This window comes from Dreissena polymorpha, chromosome 16 (genome assembly GCF_020536995.1).
Source record: "Dreissena polymorpha isolate Duluth1 chromosome 16, UMN_Dpol_1.0, whole genome shotgun sequence".
NCBI classification, from domain to species: domain Eukaryota; kingdom Metazoa; phylum Mollusca; class Bivalvia; order Myida; family Dreissenidae; genus Dreissena; species Dreissena polymorpha.
Window position 1 is genome coordinate 9,010,949 of NC_068370.1, and position 25,351 is coordinate 9,036,299.

Here is a 25,351-nt window from a genome sequence, read left to right on the forward strand (position 1 = left end):
ACAAAAAGAGGCAGACCTTAAACATAACTGTGTTGACCTTGAACATAACTATGTTCATAGTAAAATAATTATTTAATGAAATAAAAATATATATCACCGTTGAAAAGAGATCAAACTAATTATCACAGTAGTGCTCAGAAAATATGACAGGAGCTGGAAACTAAGATCAATTGATAATGTTATCAATTATTGCAACACATAGATATTTTGACAGTTGTAATTTGATGATATGAGGTATCATGAATTATCTAAATTAAATATATTGCTAAAATGTATGTTATGAAGTATGAACTAATAATTATTAAAAATAAAAACCTAAGCCGAAGTTAATATCTGCTTATTAAAAGTGAAAAGATACACATATATAAAAATTAAATATTATTCATTAAATGACTTTTAATGGCAACCTTAAAACCTTTTAACCTGTTTACCTCTGTGAGTGACTCCTGTAAAGAGTTCCAGAGTTTAATGCTGTTAAAAGAAAAGGATTTGGAACCATGACATTTGACCTTGGGTAAACAATACCCACCCTTTTTACTTAGCCTAGTGCTGTAATTATGCATAGAATCTTGGGAAACAAAGTGTTCACTCAAGTAATCTGGAAAAAAATGAAAATTGTGTTCTTGGCATTGTCATTCTTGTTTCACTTTAAAAATGTTCAGCATAAAATTTACATTTCTCTATAACTACAACATATATTCAACTTCAAATACATCTCCGTGGTCTTTATATCTGATGACTGATACAAAATTTATTTATATTATTAATGCGGATGTCGATCGCTTTATATTTTTTATAACCAAAATGTTGCTAATTAAAAGAATTTTGTTGCATTTATCATTGGAACCGATTATGTTATTTATGGTAATACTCTATTTATATGTACGAAAACCCAATTGCTATCTGAACAAGGATCAGTCATGCACATAAAAATAAACCACGGTTAAATAAAAGCTTAAAGCAGATACGTATATTTGAACGACTGAAAAAAGTCCAAATTACTGGCATGTATATCAATGATAAAATAAAATGTGCAGAAGTAACAGAATATTGTGATGTATGCATAAACAAGTGGGCGTTATATTCGTTAATTGAAAGTAATATTATGTAAATACATACATATTATATGTACATTACCTTATTATTTTATCTTTTTATAATACCCATTTGTTTATTATATTCTGCTGCTATCTCTTATAATTGTTAATAAATAAATCGATTAGTAGATAAGTAGATAAGTAGATAAATGGATAAATAGATAAATAGATAAATAGATAAATAGATAAATAGATAAATAGATAAATAGATAAATAGATAAATAGATAAATAGATTATTAGATGAATAGATAAATAGATAAATAGATAAATAGATAAATAGATAAATAGATTGATAGATAGATAGATAAATAAATAAATACATGAATACATGAATCCATAAAAACATCCGTACATGCATACATAAATACATAAATACATGAATACACGAATACATGATTACATGCACACATGCATACATTAATACATTAATACATTAACACATTAATACACGAATACACGAATATACGAATACATTAATACATTAATGCATTACTACATTACTACATAACTACATTACTACATTAATACATTAAAACATTAATACATTAATACATCAATACATTAATACATTAATACATTAATACATTAATACATTAATACATTAATATATTAATACATTAATACATTAATTCATCAATACATCAATACATTAAAACATTGATACATAAATACATAATACATTAATACATTAAAAAATGGTGAAAACCAAACAAGGAAGTATTGATAAGGTCAGAGATTGCTTTTGTTTCTTCCCGAGAACATTCCTTATCTGTTTGTCTAATGCAGTTGATTTTTCCTAGTTATTGTTGTTATTTTGAAAGGGAAAGTGCCTAACAGTTCCATTTCCCGAAATTCCTAACCTGGCTATGGTTGAAATGTTTTCTATTCATACAGACTTTCAAAGCGCACCATGCCATAACAGGAAAGATTGGCAAATACGACGTTGTTGAAGTTAAAAAGTAAGAAGTTTATAGTAAAACTGACGTTACGATCCTTGCTGAGAACATATTCCAAGCGTTTCATACGGACAGAATCGGTTATGATGACTTCGAACAGTTTTTGTTTGACTGAGTATCGCCGATGCAAGTATCAGCTGTGAAGAACCGGAGGGGAAAATGAGATGACTGCGATAGGTAGTCAAAGTCTACGAGTGTATTGTGACTGATGCAGATTTTAACACTGCGATGAGTGTTCAACGTGTATGACAGAGACACAGCGACTCTATCGAAAGGCATGATATGCTAGTAATTACTCGTATATGTGGTATAATGCTTTAACTTTACAATAATTCCACCTTTATTTCTCTAAGTTTCGGGTTGATAATATACGGTTTAAATTAAAATACACTTATGTATTCCCCATACAGTGAATTATGTTTATAAAATCCATTTATAGAAATCGTTTCTGTTTTCATTTAAAACAAAATTTCGAAAATTATTCGTTACATTTGTTTCCACGAAAAGACCTTACACACCTTTCTTATTCACGTTCGCAAAATAATCGGAAAGGCGTTATGCAAATAAATGCGACGAAGGTCAATACGTATGTTTACTTTTTGAAAGCTAAGTACAAAATCTTGCTGATATAATAGAAACGGGTCGTCTGATCAGTCAAATAAGTTACCAGCTTGAAGCATTTAATAACAAGGTGTCAACTGCTTGTAAAGATATGTCCCATAGCATTAAATTGAAATTGCCTTAATGTTGAATTTCGCTATTTCAATGTCTGACAAGTCATAAATTGTAATGAGATGACGTGATACAATCAATTTAGAAATTGGAGACAATATAGTGTGGGTTTCTGTATCCACACAACATCAGCATCACAAAACATGTAATTCATTTAAATGATAAAAATATAACGTGTGTCATTTTTCGTTTCTTTTATTACTCAATTGTACAGTTTACTGAGACAGCATGGAACTTAAATGGTCATTGCAAGGTAAATTTATTAATAATTATTAAATTAAGTTAAAAGCATCAATTACCATTTAATGTGCTTGTTTATATTTTGCTCACAACTGCCTCTGATGCGATTACATGTTTCTCCCTAAACCAGGTATTCACGGAACGTTTTGCCCTTCATTTGCATAAATTGCGCGTTAAAATGCCCTTTTTGAAAGTAATGCGCCATGCCCCTTTGCCATCCTAGGAAAAACAATAGAGCCGCTTCATGCAATATATTTGGCATGTAAAATTGTATAATGCTGCTCTCCAAAATTCTTCTCAAATTATGCATTCGGCGAAAATATGACATCACCTTATATAAACTTATATATAGCTCTAAAAGTTTGTAATTAGTACTCGGAAATCACAAATTATAAAGATTTAGTAATGGGCATGTATTGCGGTCCTCAACAACAATTTTTCAAATCATGACTGGCTCACATGCTATTTATACAGAAAAGATAATAGTTTATTTGAAAAAAAGGGCCAAACAACCTAATACAGCATATAACAAAACAAACAAATACTAAATCCTCGCTGATAAAATTAAATCCTATGACCTTTAGATCTCAGGAAGGAAGACAACTCTTTAAGTACAGTTTAAATATATGTATGATGCTTACATCCCTTTACCTGGTTCCGATGCTTTACTACAGTTTTGTGAAAACAGTTCGAGCCATCCTATAATGCGACCCTCGCGAAATTGAGCCATCCGACATAAATTTATATGAATATATAGCAATAAAAAATCTGCGCTTCGAGGAGAGTTCGAGCCAACCGAAAATTCGAGTCAACCGAGTTCGAGCCATCGGGTTTCGACTGTAATTAATGTATTAAAACGTGTTCGGTGTGCTACTAACTATGTTGTAAAGAATTAAAGACCGCGGAAAATAGTTTTGTCAAATTAGAAGATTAATTAACACGATGTTGAAGATATCTTTGAGATCATATCACTCTTTGCTTGGATATACATTGTATTATACGAATTTAAATTGTTCTTAGTGGATGTTTTAAAGGCATTGGGTCGTGGGATTAACCAGAGCGGCAAAATAATACTTAATTTCTAACTAAGGGCACACAGGTTGTTAACGTTCAGAATGTCCCATCATTTACTTCAGCTTCCCACGCAAATAGATCTAGCCGAGTGCATATATAAAACGCACTATTTATCATGCATATTAATGTATCTACATGTATATATCTGTTTAAACTTTCATATTATAATTATTTTAATAATCCAATTCGCTTTTATAACGGGTACGAGTCTCTTCTGTAAGATAAAATTCGAATGTTTGATAATTGCTGTTCTGATACTTATCCTGATTGATCAGCAATCGCGAGCTCACGTAATAGCTATCGGGTAAGCACGTAATTAACATCGCTTGGCATATAAAGCTATCGCGTGTTCACGTAATGGCTTTCGCGTGCGCAACAAAAAGCGGGAACTCTAGAAACAAAAGCTAACTCGTTACCATAACCACACATGGGATTACACAAGTGATGATGTAGGTAAAACCTCATATGTAAGCAATACACGTTTATGGTAAATTGTAGACGAAAAGCGGTGAAATGCTAAGCATTTTTTACGATTTTGATTGAGGATTATCAATAAACGAACATAGTTATATATATATAAAATGTATGTCAGTTGTGTTATTTCGTTTGTTTGAATATTGTGTATACATTCTTTTTAAAACTGTTAACAAGTCCCTTTAACCTTGCACAGGTATTTTGCGAATTAAATGACGATCAATGTATTACCTGTTTACCTGTGTTTAAGACCTGTTAATTATCTTCGATTATCATCATATCGGGGAAACACCGACCATGTTTATGCATACAAATATGCTTCACAGTGACAGACATTTTCCTTGTTTGCCGAACTTGAAAACATTGGCAGTTTTATTAGTCTTCCTCTTTCGACAATCAACCCTTTAATGATACTTGATATTCCATTTGTTCTATGAACAAGTGTATCGATAATCATTTAAACAGTTGTGGTTAAAAAGTTATGTCTATTCTATCTCGTTATCTGAATCAACAAGGTGAATATCGTTTGAAGTTTGCTGTGACTAATTAAACGAAAACATGCCAGAAAGGTCTTAAATTGTAAGCTCTTTCATCGGAACTGTCTAATACCATCATGCGGATATCGTTTAATTTTTGTTTTTAAAAAGTTGTTTATTTTATAATCGGCACTTCAACAAAAAGTCAAGATACACATCTCTTATTCACGTTCTCAAATTAACCTCAAAGATTTTAGGCACATTAAAACATTATATCAAATATTACAATAGATGCGTTTACTTTATGAAAGGTTTCAACGATATGTGTACTTTTTCAAAATCCGTATTACATACTTACATACTTACCTTAAGCATTAAATAAATGGCAAACTGTCAACCTTCTATAAAAAAAATATCCGATTACATTTAAAAGAAGCTTCCATAATCGTGGGTATCGTCATTGGAAAGCTTTACAAAGGATACATTGTAATGAAATAACGTTTTATCATCCGTTTAGATATTGGGGAACATCATGCGTGCTATTAATGCACACCAATTAGCATCACAAAAATACGTTTTATTTTAATAATGCAGTATGTTACTAATGTCTTGTTTAATGTTTGTTATATTCAGACTAACTGAAACATTTGCTTTGAGTAAGTTGTTACTTATGCTCCGGTTTTGCAAACATTACATTCATGAATGCTGCAATACTAAAATGTCATGATTAAATCGTCTCCAAACTGAAATTTAGTATGCGTGAACAAGTGATTCGAATATGTGAATGAAGTTCTGTTCGAATGAACTGGCATTTCCCGTAATAACATTGATTTACAATTTGTGATATTCCCATGTTTTCAAATAATAAATGTATTACAACGTGTACGTATGTGCTACTAATTATGTTGTAAAGAACTAAAGAGCGCGGAAAATAGTTTTTCAAACTAGAAGCAAAAAAATGCATCATGATATAACACGATGTTGAAGACATCTTTTCGATCATGTCACTCTTTGCTAAGATATACATTGTATAAAAACAATTCAATATGTGCTAAGTGGATGTTTTTCAGGCATTGGGTACTGGGATTAACCAGACCGGCAAAATAATACTTAACTTCTAACTTAGGGCACACATGCTGTTAACATGCAGAATGTCTCATCATTCGCTTCAGCTTCCCACACACACAAAATCTAACAAAGTGCATGTATAAAACGCACCATTTATCATGCATTTTAATGTTGCTACATGTATACATTGTTTTAAACTTTCATATTTGTTAATTGTTAAAGATCCAATTTGCTTTTATAACGGACACGAGTCTTTTTTAGGAACGTAACATTTGTATCCTAAAAAAAAGAACGTATCCTCTGTATTTGTAAAATGTGATATTTATATGTATGCAATATTAGTTCTAATCTCATTATGATTAGTCCTCTTCAATTTAATAATACAACGAGTTCAACAAGACATAATTAAGGTTTTGGTTGGCCCGTCTTTTAATGTGGTTATCTGTAAAACACAATTATTTTTAGTCGTTAGAATACGAAAGCGGATACCAACCTTTACTCTAATCGATATCTTCCTTTTTTTCAAGCATGTTTTATATTTTAATGAACACCTATACTTAAATAAATGACAAATACCAGAACAATTAGTTTTTAGTCGTAAGAATACGAAAGCGGATACCAACCTTTACTCTAATCGATATCTTCCTTTTTTTCAAGATAAAAGTCAAGATACACATCTCTTATTCACGTTCTCAAATTAACCTCAAAGATTTTAGGCACATTAAAACATTATATCAAATATTACAATAGATGCGTTTACTTTATGAAAGGTTTCAACGATATGTGTACTTTTTCAAAATCCGTATTACATACTTACATACTTACCTTAAGCATTAAATAAATGGCAAACTGTCAACCTTCTATAAAAAAAAAATATCCGATTACATTTAAAAGAAGCTTCCATAATCGTGGGTAATGTCATTGGAAAGCTTTACAAAGGATACATTGTAATGAAATAACGTTTTATCATCCGTTTAGATATTGGGGAACACCTATACTTAAATAAATGACAAATACCAGAACAATTAGTTTTTAGTCGTAAGTATACGAAAGCGGATACCAACCTTTACTCTAATCGATATCTTCCTTTTTTTCAAGCATGTTTTATATTTAAAAAAACACCTATACTTAAAGCGGGTATATACGATCTTGTGAAATATTTATTTATTAATGTAAAATGTGTAAAAATTTATTATACATATATTTCAATATGAACTAAAATAAAAGTTAAGAAGAACATGTGTCGAAAAATGCTAAATAAGCCAGATATTTAATTCTGAAATCGAAAAAGGCTGTACAGCCGAATTCGCCAGCATGTATATCATGCATGTACGATGTGAATCTAAATTTAGTTTAACGGTTCATTTGAAATTCCTGCAGCGATATCGATTCATACGACACACAAACACTTACTAAAAAGACGAATGCATCGGTTATTGTAGGAAAATAATTACGAATTATCTTCGTCACAATCGGCTCAGGGCCCTAATTTGTATTTGCTGTATTTTATGAAATTCGTCTTAAATGTATCATTTTTCTTGCATATTGTGTGTTATTATAACATATTTGTATCAATATTTTACAATTCAGCACATATAAAAATCGTATATACCCGCTTTAAATAAATGACAAATACCAGAACATGTAGGGGATATTTGTAATTGATACCCCTTGATTGTACGATTGCACTTGCGGTTAAATCACATGATGAAGTATTTGAACTGACTAAGGACAAAGTTTGTATATTTTTGCTTACGGTAACATTCATTGAATACAATCGAAGCTCAATCACCTGTAAGCACAATTAATACTGTTTAGTTATTAATATAATATTGATTGTCCTTGTCGGTTATTATTCATGCGATGCATATACGTTTGGAATTCGCGATATCAGATTTTAAGAAAAATCAAGAATATAGAATGATGACATATAACAAAACATATATCAGTGTTGTATATTGACAATATATAAATGTTCTTCACAAAAAAATACTGCGGAGCTTATCGAGTAGAACGTACATAAAATTACAACTTAAACCCATTAATGCCTAGCGTCTAGAAAAAAGGCATTGGCAAACGGCGTAGACCCTGATGAGACGCCGCATCATGCGGCGTCTCATCAGGGTCTGCGCTGTTTGCTTAAAGGAATTGCTGTAAGAAATATACTAAATATGGAAATAAATAAACTAGACATCCCTTATTTTGGAAATAAATTGATCCAATTTAGAAGGATGGGAGAGTCCTGTAGGCATAAATGGGTTAATATTATGGTTCAAACATTAGCACGAACATTGCCTGTCACGTCTGAAGGCAGGCTTGCATATAGTGAAACGGTTCACTAAATTATTTATGTAAAGGCATTCCTAATTCTAACAGTTTCGAATAGTTTGTGATATTTATTTAACTAGATACTGGACGTTTAATTTTTCGAAACAAATACAGGTCTGTAAACCGAAATATAAACATTGCCTCGCTTTGATGTGTCTGAATGGGCGGGTGAGGCCTATTGTGAACATGCCTATTATGTAGAATCTTAACAGAGGAAACGCCGATATTTTAGGATCAGGAAGTAAAAGAGTTATTACATCACATCCTTGAAACTTGACAGAGGAATACAGTTAAATAGCAGTGGGGTTTTACAACTGAATGGCTAAAGAGGATTGTGTTTGCGATATCAGTCTATCCGTCAAAAGAGGACTGCAGTGTTAGATGTTCGGTCGCTGAACGCTTGTGTTATTGAAATACACACTTTGTATATTGATTATTTTTGTTTAAGGTTGTAAATATGGGTAATGCTAGTACGCGACCAAAGGGAAAATACTTAAACGAAATCATTTCAAAATGTACGAACTTGGAAATCGACGACGCCATTCAAATATTCAAGGATTTCCAGCGGCAATCAGGGGGGAAAGGCAAGCTAAGTGAAGACGATTTTGTTAAAGTCTACATTGAAGCTTTTCATGGAAAGAGCGAAATTTCCGCTCTTGCCAGAAACATCTTCCATGCTTTCGATACCAACCATAATGGCTTTTTGGAGTTCGAGGAATTTGTTATCGGGCTGAGCGTCACGGAAGCATGTCTTGTGGAAGCGGACCAAGAGATGAGAATAAAGAAGATGAAATGGGCCTTTGACGTTTATGACAAGGACAGGAGTAACACTATAGATCGCCATGAAATGCGTCTCATCGTACGGGTAACGAAATTTTTATGTTTCTGTGGTTTTTTTTTCATACTTCACAACGGCTTAAATAATGGCATGTTCTGCACCTGTGAAGTTGATACATTTTTCTTAAATTATGTTAATTTATTGTAATTATGCCTTTCGGCTCATGGATGCCGCAACACAATATAAAATATAGATTATGTAAAAAAGTATTGTGCTTGTAGTCTTCGTGTCATTAATATCTTTAAACAGATACACGGCCGGTCGAACTGCCTTCATAACGACAAAAAAACAACGTGATTATGTGTTCGCTGTGAATAAGAAATATTACGACTTTAAAACCAAATACCCCCGTTGGTAATCGTGTGTATAAAGTTATCGTCTCCTGTTGTACAATATATATTACCGGCATTTATTAACTTTAACGAGTGCTTTGTCCATAGTTTGGTACATATACATGTATATGTGTATATTTTTTATCTGCCATAATGACGAACCATACACTAATTGTATTACTATATGCCCAGTGAACATTTAATAAAGCACACATTTGTAATTCAATGGAAAAAAAAATGAAAAATAAGATTTTTTTTAATAAAATGCTAATTAAATTCAAATATTGTTTGTTACACGAAATTACAAACTTAATTAATACGTAGATCTCGAAGCATTGTGTGTTTGCAAAATGTATGTGTATATGAAATAAACTACCATACTATTGGACCTTACACTTGTAGAGAGACAAAACTAAAATGTTCCTGAATTGTATATAAGAAAAACTTACACTAAACACTTCCATCTATAAAATTTGCAGCTGTAATTTATCGCCATTAGATTTTACAATAGATAGCACGAAATTTACACATATACTTTCTACATTAACTTGCTAATTTAATTATAAATGAACACATACTTATGTGTTTCTTTTGATCTTTCTTTTTAATGATTTTGTTACTAGCACATATCAGGTGTGCACATGATTCGTGGTAAATTTTTTTATTCTGTGAATGCTTTAAAATGATAATATCACTGAAGATTAACAGTACTATTTAATCATTGAAATAACGTTAATATCTTAGAACGAAATCTATTTAAAAAAAACTATCGTAAGTTATTGCATCATATGAGATCTGACTCGACATGTAGGTAAGTGCACAAATATATGCAAACATATACATAGAACCTCACCATGCACAGTATGACACATGTATAACTTTAAAGTAAACGCATACCGAGACATCGCTAATTTTACAAATTAACATACACAACGGCACGCTCTCTGTAAAGTATGATATAAATGTAAAAGTGTGCTTTAAAAGTATCACAATGCTTAAACTATTTTACATTAAAACTCTACATTCCGAAGACTGTATTTAAAAAATGCATATGTTGCCATATTCTTGAGAATGCTACATTTCAACTTCCGTTTTCGATAGATCTAGCATCGAGAATTTTTGTTAATCAATAGATTGGGTCGTTTCGTCGACTTCGTTGATATGTTGAACATAAACAGTTGGAATCAAGATTAAAAAGTATTAAAGGATTTTGAAAATTCGAGAAGCAGTTGTTCAAAAATAAGCTTTCGATTTTCGATTTAATATAATATTGGAACCATTAACAACGATTTGGGGCTTGAATGCACGTATCGAACTTTTTTCTGTAAAAAATCAAAATGCGAACATATTCAAACAGAATTTGACAAATTTAATTTATTTTTGTATAGAATTGAGAACTATATGTATTAATTATGGTATTAATACCGCCTTCCGCTTGACTTTTAAGGCCGTTGCAGACGTGGTAACAGTCGAATTGTTTCTCGGTGAAGAGACACCAGACGAGTTTGCTGATCGTCTCTTCGAAGAAGCAGACGAAAACAGAGACGGCAAGATAACGTTCGAGGAGTTCCAAAAAGCTGCCGAACACAACGACACGCTTGTGAACATGTTACTTCCCGCACCAGTATGAGTGGAGACTACCATTTAACATGTTGACCGTATGGAAGAGAACAATGCCCCAAGCTCATTTAGCAAAATAAATGTGACATAATCTCACATATTAGCATTTGATCCGGAAATTAAACGACCGTACACTTCCTCATGTTTTCACCATTATAAATCTAAAGATTGGTTAATTATCGAAAACAAAATGGAAAATGAATGTGTTTGTATCGCATGCTTACCATTTTGAAAAACATTTACTAGACTGAAAGTCTTGTAAAAGCGATGTACTAGTATCTTATTATTTTATTTTCCCTATTATCCATGACAATCACGCAATATGGAAATGTTTTGATTTCATTGATGCTATGTGTATGGGTGACATGTGATGCTCAGCGTGTTGGCCGACACTCCTGTAAACAAAGGCCTCCATGTGTTTTTGCATTGACCGTTCCAATGCGATAACATCAGATGTCTTCATTTTCGGTGTTTATTTGTGTGGTGTAAGTGTTCCATTTCAAATAAACCTTCAAATGTGTTCCTGGACTTTATAAGTAATTACTGACCAAGATAAATAGCATTTTAGTAGAATTATACCCCATTTTGTACCAAGCAAGTTCATGTAAGTTGAAATTTAGATTAAAGTTCGGATGCAATACGTTAATATCTATGTTACTACAACAGATTTGCAATTGAAAACACTGACATATGCAATACGTAAATATCTATGTTACTGCAACAGATTTGCAATTGAAAACACTGCCATATGCAATACGTAAATATCTATGTTACTACAACAGATTTGCAATTGAAAACACTGACATATGCAATACGTAAATATCTATGTTACTACAACAGATTTGCAATTGAAAACACTGCCATATGCAATACGTAAATATCTATGTTACTACAACAGATTTGCAATTGAAAACACTGCCATATGTAATACGAAAATATCTATGTTACTACAACAGATTTGCAATTGAAAACACGGCCATATGTAATACGTAAATATCTATGTTACTACAACAGATTTGCAATTGAAAACACTGCCATATGCAAAACGTAAATACCTATGTTACTACAACAGATTTGCAATTGAAAACACTGCCATATGCAATACGTAAATATCTATGTTACTACAACAGATTTGCAATTGTAAACACTGTCATATGCAATACGTAAATATCTATGTTACTACAACAGATTTGCAATTGAAAACACTGCCATATGCAATACGTAAATATATATGTTACTACAACAGATTTGCAATTGAAAACACTACCATATGCAATACGAAAATATATATGTTACCACAACAGATTTGAAATTGTAATCACTGCCATATGCAATACGTAAATATCTATGTTACTACAACAGATTTGCAATTATAATCACTGCCATATGCAATACGCAAATAGCTATGTTACTACAACAGATTTGCAATTGTAATCACTGCCATGTGCAGTACGTAAAAAGCTTTGTTACTACATCAGATTTGCAATTCAAAACACTGTCAATCAGAATAATTATACGTCTTTTTGTGTCTACGTAACTTCAAGTTTATGTTTTCGATCAACAACTCGAAGTTTCTCTATCTATCGCATATATTGAAATACAGGCGCTGAATGTACTTAAGTTATTCTCTTGCGTATTAACAGAGGAACTGTACTTTGTTGTAAACACAACTTTGGTCTTCAAACCCGGAGTGCGTTAGTTTTTTGGTCAACACCACAGTGCGTTTACGTTAAACACACATATGCCTATTACATCCTCATTTTGACAGTTCAGTCATGATTATCATTCTCGTCGTCATCATTATTGTCGTCTCTGTCATAATTTGACATTATCATCATCATCATCATCATCATCATCATCATCATCAGCAGCAGCAGCAGCAGCAGCAGCAGCAGCAGCAGCAGCAGCATCATCATCATCATCATCATCATCATCATCATCTTCATCTTCATCTTCATCTTCATCATCATTATCATTATCATTATCATCATCATCATCATCATCATCATCATCATCATCATCATCATCATCATCATCATCATCATCATCATCATCATCAAAGTCCCTATCATATTAATGATTATCACAATAACTAAATTCACAATCATCATATCATAATGTCTCCATCATTATCATCATCATCATCGTCATCAAAGTCGTAATTGACAACAGCAATTTTCCCGTCACTAGATTTCCAATATTTTAATAAAGAAAGATGATCAATATCCCTTCACTTTGATATGAACATATCAGGAATAATCATGTCTAGTTTCTGAATAACTGCTTCTGATGACGATTATGGCTGTGATAAGGATAAGGATAAGGATAACAATAACAAGAAATATCTTTAAACAGATATACGGCGTTGATGCGACCATGTAATTTAATGAAGGTAGTGAGTGATATTAAGATAATATATTTTAATGTATTAACAAATACAAATGAAGAACGAGAAGAGGTGAGATTGTCTGTTCCATTGTCAATAAGTATTGTAATTACTAGGTTTTCATAATTGAACGAGTAATACATTAGTTTCAATAGGTAAAGAAAACATATTCGCCACTGAAATACTATGAACATAATGTTGGAATGAAATAAAAGATAATGTGTTATAATGTGTACAGGTGTTAGTTGAATGTAAACATAAAAGACTCAATATTGCAAGTTGTGGCAAACAACTGCGTACCGGTAAAGTGCAATCTAGCCTGTTTTTGTACTGTTTAGTGTGGCCGCTACGGCATGTAAACAATAGATTCTTTTAGTTGTAGAGAAATGTGATTAATGCTATACCGCTTCGTAAACTAAGGAGAAACGTTTCGATGTAATGTTTAGATGATGTTTTGTATCATGGCAGTTTTAATTTATTGTAATTTACATGTAATTTACAATATATTCATCTTTCAGTTCAAATGATATGCATCTAATGTTTTAGTCTGGGAACCAGACTACCTATGTTTACGGTGATTTTTGTATTATTAGCCAATGAACAATTCGGGTTTATTCATTTCGGACCTATCATGAATGAAGGTCATCTAAGGTCAAAAGTGACGTTAAACAGCTATGCCGAAAAATTGTGAAGATGAACATATGGATTATTTACCACTACGACCCGCTCATATTTGACGATCACTTACAACAAACACCGACCACAGTACACGTGTTAAATTCCAAAATCTGGTTGAAAGCAAAGTGCTTCCCTTCAGTAATAGGAGATGAACATCAATTTTGGCTTGTGGTTAAACAGGACACAATTCTTTTTGTTTTCAATAGTATCAACACCGTATACAAATAAAAATCTAAAATGGTGAGGGGTTCGTTTGAGCTATGTCTTTTCAATACAATCTGCGCAGTGTTTATTCAATACATTCTTTACGTTCATCCATAAATAATTGTTAAATCATGCACTTGCGGTTTAACAGTAATAATTTTAGTACACTGTTTTGCATGTTTTAATACAAACAATCGTTCATATATCTAATCATTTCAATTAAATGTATCGCCTCGATAGCAACTAAATGTTCACCTAAGTCACGCGTAACTAAATTTATCTGACCTCAATAGTGTTGCTTAAGTCCGAATTCGTTAACACTATTGTATGTGTACAACGAACATTGACTGTCAACATGTTTTAAAATGCAATCATGTTAATGTATTAACTTAAAAACACATGTCTCAGCATGAATATTGAAGAGCTATGACCTGTGTTTACCTTACGTAAACAGCACATTCACCGACTAAACGTAAATGGCTCAATCATTTAGTGAGAGGACGACCTCAGCATTGTATAATTTCATTTCTTGTTACATAAAAGTTAAGCATGCGCGCAAATCAATAAAAAAATATATTAAAACTGTTTAAACATATTAAAGCGTAATCAACTTCCTCCTAAAAACGATTCATGCGTTTGAAATAGTATATCATATCAAAACGGTTATTCTTATCTCCACGTATAAGGAACTTTTTAACACAAATTTTGTTATGTAAAATCGCTTGATGATTCTCTCAAGGTTTGACCACGTTACTTGGACGTTTTGTATCTCAGTGTTTTGCAGTCATTCATCCATGCTATAAAGTTTCTGTTGCCGCTGAATGTTTTCATAGATTAACCCATACAAATAATAAAAATTGAAGTCTTCTTAAGATTTTAATCAAACTCAAAATGTAAAACTTTGATTATCTCTACTCACTTCAAATGGAACTCCTATTTTTGCGCGAATAAGGGTTACGTGTGAAACGTGTGTATCTCATACAGAAATGTTAAACACATACAAAAGATTAATTGTAATTAAATCCAATGCTATGGACATTACTGGTTCGCAAGCGTCAATGAAGGAAAGGCACAAATGTAACTTATATACAAAACTTGCTTTAAAGTTTATCAAATTCAACTTAATTGATAAAAATAAAAATTGCGTTCTTGGCATTGTCACATTTCTTGTTTCAATTTATAAATGTTCAGCATAAAGTTTACATATCTTTATAACTACTACAGCTATTCAACTTCAAATACATCGCCGTGGTCTTTTTATCAGAGAATAACAGGTTACTGCCTGATCTGATATACAGAGAATAACAGGTTACTGCATGATCTTTTTGTAATATATCAGGCATGCGTGCCGAGCCTGATATATTACAAAACGATGGGACAGTAATCTGTTTTTCTGTTTATAATACCACATTTTCCTAAAAATCTGCAAACCAATCCATTTTTTATATTTAAAATGTACGGATCCCCGCTGATTTTGCTGATCCGGCTTTTACACGTTGGCATACATGTAATAACGGCGTTCGAAAAGACGACATGAATAATCTCTTATTTTTAACATCGTATGGAGAAAAAAAGTTGTTTGCACTACGAATGGGAAGAGTACACCCGCTTTGATTATAATCGTCTTGAATTGGAGATGATGAATGGACTGCAGCGATAAATTTGATCGAAGAACATGCTTCAACGAATAGTTTGGAGACGCCATTTTGGAGATGTGTATTGAAATTGACATTTTGATGATGGTGTCAATATTGACATAAGCGTGTTAAATCGTTTGTTAAAACGTTGAGGATTAGCATACAGTTATCATTTGCCTTGACTTTTTGTACAACACTTGCGAGTGCAATGACTATATCGATATTTAAGACTTATTGTCCAATTGATGACGTCATTTAACTTTGTAGTGCGGGCTGTGGTTATTTAAAAAAAATAAACGTTTTGTGATTTATGACTTTAAACTAGAATAAAATATATGCGTTCTTGGTATCAAATTGTTTGTTTTGTTGAACCTAATTAATGTTGATAGAAATTGTTAACTTTATTGCAAATCCCACGTAACTCCAAACATTGACTGATATAAGAACTTCCTGTTGACCCTGATATAAAAAAATATATCAGGCAACGTTATATCAGGCAGATATCAATGCGGTGGTATGATAAATTACAAAACGATGGGACAGTAACCTGTCATTCTCTATATACTCGGTAAGGTCAGAGATTGCTTTTATATCTTCACGAGAAAATTGCTAATCTGTATGTCCAATTCCGCTGGTTTTTTTCCTATTAATTTATTTTGTTTTTGGTTTTTGTATGTATTTAAAATAACAACATAAAGGGCAGGTGTCCAATAGTACTTTTTACCGAAATTCGAATACTGCATATGTGTGAAGTGTTTTCTATTCATACAGACTTTAAACGCGCACCATGCCATAACAGGAAAGATTTGGGAATACGACTTTGTTTAAGTTTAAAAGAAAACAGTCCATAGTAAAACTGACGTAACGATCCTTGCTGAGAACATATTCCAAGCGTTTCTTTCTTATTTACGTTCGCAAAACAGGAGTAATTCAAAAAGCGTTATGAAAATGAATGCCATGAAGGCCATGAAGGCCAATATATGTGTTTACTTTTTGACAGCTATTTACAAGATCTTGCTGATAGAATAGAAAAGGGTCTTCTGAGCAGTCATATAAGTTACTAGCTTGAAGCATTTAATAACAAGGTGTCAACCGCTTGTAAAGATATGTTCCATAACATGTAATTGACATTGCCTTAATATTGAATTTCGCTATTTCAATGCCTGACAAGTCATAAATTGTAACAAGATAACGTGATATATTCAATTTCGAAATTGGAGACAATATTGTTTGGGTTTCTGTATCAACACAACTTAGCATCACAATAAATTAACAGGCAATTCATTTAAATAATAAAAATATAACGTGTATCATTTTTCTTTTCTTTTTATTACTCAAGGGGACGTTGAGGAAAAGTAAGCAGCTTATAGAGGGCGAATGCTCATGTTTCAGTTTCTCAAACGTTATTTTTTTTTGAAAGTTGCAACACTTTAAAATCCTTGTCTTTTGAGGATAATTCAACGAATGATGATTTGTTGATTCCGCTCAACACTATTACGATTGTGAATAATACATAAAAATATATGCTCGAATGTACCAAGTACCAGTATAATTTACGGTACGTTTGGTACGTAGTATACTTTATAGATTTATGTTGATTTAGTAAGGTTATTGACGCTATTGCAGGTATGGAAAGACTGTGGTTAATTATCACCAAATCGACAGTATTAGTCCGTTTTCATTGATTTCAGACTTTGCTCGGCAAGATGTTTTAAAACGATTTCTGCATATTTTTCAAAGTTAAAAGACCCTGATTGTAGTTTACTTTCAAATTAGTATCAAATTGAAATTAAGTTATTTTTATAACATGTTTGGCCGTAGCCACGAAATGTATGTGTTTAACAATTAAATCATATGTCTATAGCTCAGTTAGGTATAAACTTTGCTTCTAAGTTTGTAGCACAATGCGAACGGCGCAAGTTTTATATTTTATTAGCTACTACATATGCAATTACTTTCGATTTCAACAAAGACTTCATTGTTAATTTTCTTTAGATTTAGATAAGTTATTTGTGGAATACACAGGTCCACATGAGACTTTGTCAATGCATTGTGCTTTTGTTGTAAACAGAAAAATCGAATCTGCATTTATTGTTTTAAAACAAACACGTCGACTCGGTGATTCGCTCAAAAAATTGAAAAAAACAAACAATTTTTTAACCATACTTAAAATAAATAGCATACAAATAGCATGCGCATCCTTGAATTAATACAAATTCAACCTATATAAACAAATTTTATCATATTGATGGGGATTGTAAATTTTGATAAAACACATGCATTTGCACACACCTAGTCACAAACTTTTCTCATTTAACAACATATGTCTGCAAAATGTTTTTTTACCAATTCAGCAATTATGGATGTTAAAGGTGTGAATTTCCGCTGCAACACAATGCTAAAATAATATTCTATTTAAATTCTGTTCAGCGATAACTGTAACCAAGTGACTATGTTTAATGTTTTCGCTTCGTAAAATATGACTTTCAACGCAATGACTGTATATATGATCCATACGGAATCTGCATTTTACCGGTTACATTTGACATCCTGTTATTATCCGCGACAATACGACATTAAATTAACAGAGTTTTTTTCAGACCGTGCTATGAGAATTGTTCATATGTGCAATTCATATCGTCGGATTCAGTGTTGACGAGAAGAGTTTAAATGGCAGTATCAGCTAGCTTTCGAAGATACGAATGTACTATACAATTAGACAAGCGTTTGCGAAATAAGTACATTATGATTCAAACTATGGCTAATTAACGACAATAATTTAGTCGAGTGAATCATCCATTCTGTTGTTCTGCATTTTGTGTCTGGCAATGGTCTGTGTGTTTGTTGTTAATTTGAAAACACAACCGGAAATCAGTCAGATGTAAAAATGCGAATACATTTAAATTTACTTTTAATGTGCGTATTGTATAGCTGCATAGGAACTAACAGTTTTGTAGTTTTTTTCTCTAAACGTAAACAATACGATTTAGAACTCGTATACGTTTGTATTAGGGTATGTTTGTGAATAATCATTGGATCGGGACTGCAAATTATTGCCATCTTGTAACCAGTTCAACGGTTTGAAGTAGATAATATTAAAGTGTTTCGGGCTTACGACAATAAAGGTATTATAATCTTCAAACCTTCAAGACGCTTCCATTCAATTTCATATCATTGACAGTATTCCGTAATAAATTCTGGCGCCAGTCCAACCTTATATGAATTGTGCGGTATAACATGACTACATACGGGTTTGAGGAGAGATTTATAGTTGATGACGTGCAATTATAATGCATTGCATTGAATTAAAACAAGTTGTTCTGACATTACTGACCTTCATGTTTGATTTGTTCTCGCGGCTGTCATTTTTTCCAATGCTTCTGTCACATTGGTACATGTACACTTATATCGAGATTATATTTGCCACTTATGCACATGATGTATGCACATGTGAATTGTTTATATAATGATCATATAAACGGGCCTTTACTCAGTATTGCAGATCGTACGTTTATCATAGGTATTTCAAAAGTTTTTGATTACTGCATGTTTTTATTATTTAGCCACTATAGCGACATTGACGATTCTCGAAAAGAGTACACATTATAAACATATCGGGTATTCCCTTACGCATTCGTTCGAAGTGAATTCTATCAAAATGAGTATATTATTTAACCGTATGAAAAAAAAGTGAACAATTCAATGAAGTTTTCTAGGTTCGGGAATAATGGAAATAAAATAAAACGTGTTTGTTTAAACTAAATGTTGGATAGAAATGCGGACGATATCTGCATTTAATATTCTTATTTAAGATATCTCGTGTATAGCACACAGACAAAAAAGGTGGCAATACAAAAGTTTGGCTGACCTACTCATGCTATTTGTTGTGTTATCGGAAACAAATATATACATGTTTAAGCCTTATACATGTAGTAGGTCTGGTAATCTATAACCAACATTTTAAATTACGCATCAACAAACGCTTGTGCAAATAACCTCGAAGAAGAGTTATTAAGAGGTACACTTGTATATGTTGTAAATGAAATAGCTGAAATGTGTTTTATAAGTTCTTTATACGTCATCAATTAATAAATTTATCATTTTTGATCAGCAATCGCGGGCACACGTAATAGCTATTGAGTTAGCACGTAATAAACATCGCTTGCGCACGTAATAGCTATCGCTACTCCATGTTATTGCTTTCGCGTGTCCACGTCATGGCTATCGCGTGCGCAAAAAAGAGCGGGACCTCTAGGAGCAACTCGTTACCACGACCACACGCGGGATTACACAAGTGTTGATGTAGGTCAAACCTCATATATAGGCAATACACGTTTTGGGTAAATTATGGACGAACAGCGGTGAAATGCTATACATTTTTATTTACGATTTCGATTGATTATTATCAATAAACGAACATATATTTTTTAATTTATGTCAGGTGTGTTTATTTTCTTTGTTTGAATATAGTACATACATTCTTTTTAAAACTGTGAACAAGTCCCTTGAACATTGCACAGGTATTTTGCGAATTAAATGACGATCAATTTATTACCGTATGTCTTTAAGACCTGTTAATTATCTTCGATTATCATCATATCGGGAAAACACCGACCATGTTTTATTCACACAAACGTGCTTCACGGTGACAGACCTTTTTCTTTTTTGGCGACCTTGAACACATTGGTAGTTTTATTAAGATCGGGTCATAATCGAAATTCTTTATTTACCTCGTCACTTCCTTTTTCAACAATCAGCCCTATAATGATACTTGACATTCAATGTTTTGCTATGAACAAGCATATCGATTATCATTTAAACATTTGTACTTAGAGAGTTTTGTCTTTTCTATCTCGTTATCTGAATCAACAAGGTGATTATCGTATAAAGTTTGCTGTGACTAATTGAACGAAAGCACGTCAGTAAGTGTCTTCAATTGTAAGTTGTAACATCGGAACTGTAGAATACCATCAAACAGACATCGTTTCATTGTGTTTTCAGAAAGGCGTTCGAACATTTATTTTATAATAGGTACTTCAACAAAAAGTCAAGATACCAATCTCTTATTCACGTTCTCAAATTAGCCTCGAAGATTGTACGCACATGAAAACATGATATAAAATATTACAATATATGCGTTTACTTTATGAAAGGTTTTAACGACAAAAGTACTCTTTTAAAATCCGTATTATATCCTTACGTAAAGCATTAAATAAATGGCAAACTGTTAACTTTCTATAAAGAAATATCCGAATACATTTAAAAGAAGCTTCTATAATCGTGTATATCGTCATTGGAAAGCTTTACAACGGATACATTGTAATGAAATAACGTTTTATCAACCGTCTAGATATTGGGGAACATTATGCGTACATTTAAAGGCATTAAAACATATATTTCATTTGAATAATGCATATGCCACTAATGTTATGTTTAATGTTTGACATATTCAGGCTTGCTGATAAATAAGCTTTGAGGAAGTGTTTACTTAATCCAGAGACGTAGATAACATCTACGTCTCTGCTTAATCTCCGGTTTGCAAACAATACATTAATGAATGCTGAAATACTAAAACGTCACTATTAAAGGGACCGTCCAACAGATTAACGCGTCGTTCGACGCGAATCGATATTTTGGGAAACTACAAGGATTGCTTAGATAGCTTAAAAATACCTTCGTAGTTGACGTGAGCGTGGATGGTCGAGTGGTAAAGTCGGGATACATTTTACTCCAAGACTCCATGACTCTAGGGGTCAGTGGTTCGAGCCCTGTAGAGGTTAACGTTTTTTCTTCTTTTTTTTTTAAATTGTATTATTATTTTTTAATGGAGATTTTTAGTTCAAATGTTTAAAGTTACCAATATAAAGCATTTAAAGCAGTTAATGACAAGCTTTAAAACATGCCAAAATCTGTTGGACGGCCCCTTTAAATAGTCTCCAAACTGAAATTTATTATGCGAGAGTAAGTGATGCGAATATATGAATGAAGTTCTGTTCAAATAAACTGGAATTTCACGTAACAATATTGATTTACAATTTGTGCTATTCCCATGTTTTTCAAATAATAAATGTATTACAACGTGCACGTATGTGCTACTAACTATGTTGTAAAGAACTAAAGAGCGCGGAAAATAGTTTTTCAAACTAGAAGCAATTAAAAAAATGCATCATGATATAACACGATGTTGAAGACATCTTTTCGATCATGTCACTTTTTGCTTAGATATACATTGTATTAAAACAATTCAATATGTGCTAAGTGGATGGATGTTTTTCAGGCATTGGATCGTGGGATTAACCAGACCGGCAAAATAATACTTAAGTTCTAACTTAGGGCACACAGGCTGTTAACTTTCAGAATGTCTCATCATTCGCTTCAGCTTCCTACACAAAAATATAACCAATTGCATGTATAAAACGCACCATTTTACATGCATTTTAATGTTGCTACATGTATACATCGTTTTAAACTTTCATAGTTTGTTAATTGTAAAGATCCAATTTGCTTTTATAACAGATACGAGTCTTTTTTTGGAACGTAACATTCGTATCCTAAAAAAACGAACGCATCCTCTTTATTTGTAAAATGTGATATTTATTTGTATACGATATTAGTTCTTATCTCACTACGATGAGTCCTCTTCAATTGAATAATACAACGAGTTCAACAAGACATAATTAATGTTTTGGTTTCTTAAATGTGGTTATCTTTAAAACACAATTGGATTTTAGTCGTAAAAAACGAAAGCAAATACCAACCTTAACTCTTATCGATATCTTCCCTTTTCAAGAATGTTATATATTTTTATGAACACCTATACTTAAATAAATTGCAAATACCATAACCTTTAGGGGATATTTGTAAATGATAACCCTCGATTTTGCAATTTCACTTGCCGTTAAACTCAAATGATGAAGCATTTGAACTGACTAAGGACAGAGTTTGTATATGTTTGCTTCCCGGTAACAGTCATTGAATACAGTCGAAGCTCAATCAAGTAATAACTTGTGTACAAGTAATACTGTTTAGTTATTAATATAATATTGCTTGTACTTGTCGGTTATTATTCATGCGATGCATATACTTTTGGAATTTGCGATATCAGATTTTAAGAAAAATCAATAATATATAATGGTGACATATTACAAAACATATATCAGTGTTGTTTATTGACAATATGTAAATGTTCTTTTACAAAAAAATATTACGGAGCTTATGGAGTACAGAATGAACAGATAATTACAACTTTAATATTATGGTTCAAACATTAGCACGAACATTGCCTGTAACGTCTGAAGGCAGGCTTGCATATAGTGAAACGGTTCAGTAAATTATTAATGTAATGGCAATCCTAATTCTAACAGTTTCGAATAGTTTGTGATATTTATTTGACTATGTACTGGACGTATTTTTTTTCGAAACAAGTACAGTTCCGAAAACCGAAAGATTCACTTACCAAATAGAAGCGTTGATGAGTCTTAATGGGCGGGTGAGGCCCAGTTTGAACATGCATATTATGTAGAATCTTAACAGAGGAAACGCCGATATTTTAGGATCAGGAAGTAAAAGAGTTATAACATCACATCGGTAAAACTTGACAGAAGAAAACAGTTAAATAGCAGGGGGTTTATACAACTAAATGGCTTACGAGGATTGTGTTTGCGATATCAGTCTATCCGTTTAAAGAGGACGCTGAACGCTTCTATAGCATAAGGCTATTTGTGTTATTGAAATACACACTTTGTACATTGAGTATATATTTTTAAGGTTATAAATATGGGTAACGCAAGTACGCGACCAAAGGGAAAATACTTAAACGAAATCATTTCAAAATGTACGAACTTGGAAATTGACGATGCCTTTCTAATCTTCAAGGATTTCCAGCGGCAATCGGGAGGGAAAGGCAAGCTTAGTGAAGACGATTTTGTTACAGTCTACATTGAAGCTTTTCATGGAAAGAGCGAAATTTCCGCTCTTGCCAGAAACATCTTTCATGCTTTCGATACAAACCATAATGGCTTCGTGGAGTTCGAGGAATTCGTCGTCGGGCTGAGCGTCACGGAAGCATGTCTTGTGGAAGCGGACCAAGAGATGAGAATAAAGAAGATGAAATGGGCCTTTGACGTTTATGACAAGGACAGGAGTAACACTATAGACCGCCATGAGATGCGTCTTATCGTACGGGTAACAACTTTTTCCTGTGTCTGTTATTTTTGTATATACTTCACAACGGCTTAAATAATGGCATTTGTGACACATGTGAAGTTGATACATTATGCTCAAATTATTTTAATTTATTCTCAATTATGCGCTGCGGCTCATGGATTCCGCAACACAATAAAAAGAATAGATTCAGTTTAAAAAAAGTGCTCAGCTTGTAGTCTATGTGTAATTAATATCGTAAAAATAGATACACGACCGGTCGAACTGCCTTCATAACGACATAAACGATATAATGTGTTCGTTGTTAGTAAAAAATATTACGAGTAAAAAACCAAATCACACCGTTCACAATCGTAGCTAAAATGTTATCGTCTCATGTTAAGCTGAGTGCATAACATACAAGTTTATTCTCTAACGAGTGCGTTATCCATACTTTTGTAAATATGCATGTATATGTGTAAATTTGTATCTGCCATATTGACAAACCGTAAACTAATTGTATTAATATATGCCCAAATAAACATTAAAGAAAGCACACATTTGTAATTCAATTTAAAAACGTAATTAAAAAATACGAATTATTAAATGAAATGCAAATAAAAGTCAAACATAGTTTGTTACATGCTATTACACATATGGTATATACGTAGATATCGAAGCGCTATGTGTTTGCAACATGCATGCGTATTCAAAATAAACTACCATATTATAGCACCTTACACTTGTAGAGAGACAAAAATAAATTTTGCTGAATCGTAAAAAAAACACCTATCTATCTATACTCTAAAAACTTCCCTTCATAAAATAATCAGCTGTAATTAATTGCAATTAGATATTACAATAGATAGCACGAAATGTACTTTCTACATTAACTAGCTAATTTCATTTAAATGAACACATACTTATGTGTTTACTTTCTTTCGATTTTTCTTTTTTATGATTGTGTTACTAACACATATCAGGTGTCCACATGGTTCTTGGTTATTTTTTGTATTTTGTTGTAAAAATAACATTGAATGCTTTAAAATGATAATATCACTGAAGATT

At 32.3% G+C, this 25,351-nt stretch overlaps 1 protein-coding gene across 5 annotated transcripts in view; it reads left to right on the forward strand.

Annotated features, from left to right (window-relative positions):
- The window catches only part of LOC127862507 (neurocalcin-delta B-like), a 95,123-nt gene that overhangs the window by 67,479 nt on the left and 2,293 nt on the right, over positions 1 to 25,351 (forward strand). Inside the window, exons 1-2 of one of the 5 annotated variants that reach the window (XM_052401654.1) lie at positions 8,585 to 9,311; positions 11,064 to 11,756. The exons of 1 other annotated variant lie outside the window; for it this stretch is intronic. In XM_052401654.1, the coding sequence (XP_052257614.1) occupies positions 8,904 to 9,311; positions 11,064 to 11,246 (591 nt within the window). In that variant the 5' untranslated portion in view covers positions 8,585 to 8,903 and the 3' untranslated portion in view covers positions 11,247 to 11,756. Of the gene's footprint in view, positions 1 to 8,575; positions 9,312 to 11,063; positions 11,757 to 23,601; positions 24,326 to 25,351 lie in introns of those variants that run through there. 3 more of the 5 variants (XM_052401658.1, XM_052401659.1, XM_052401656.1) reach the window with 3 other exon arrangements.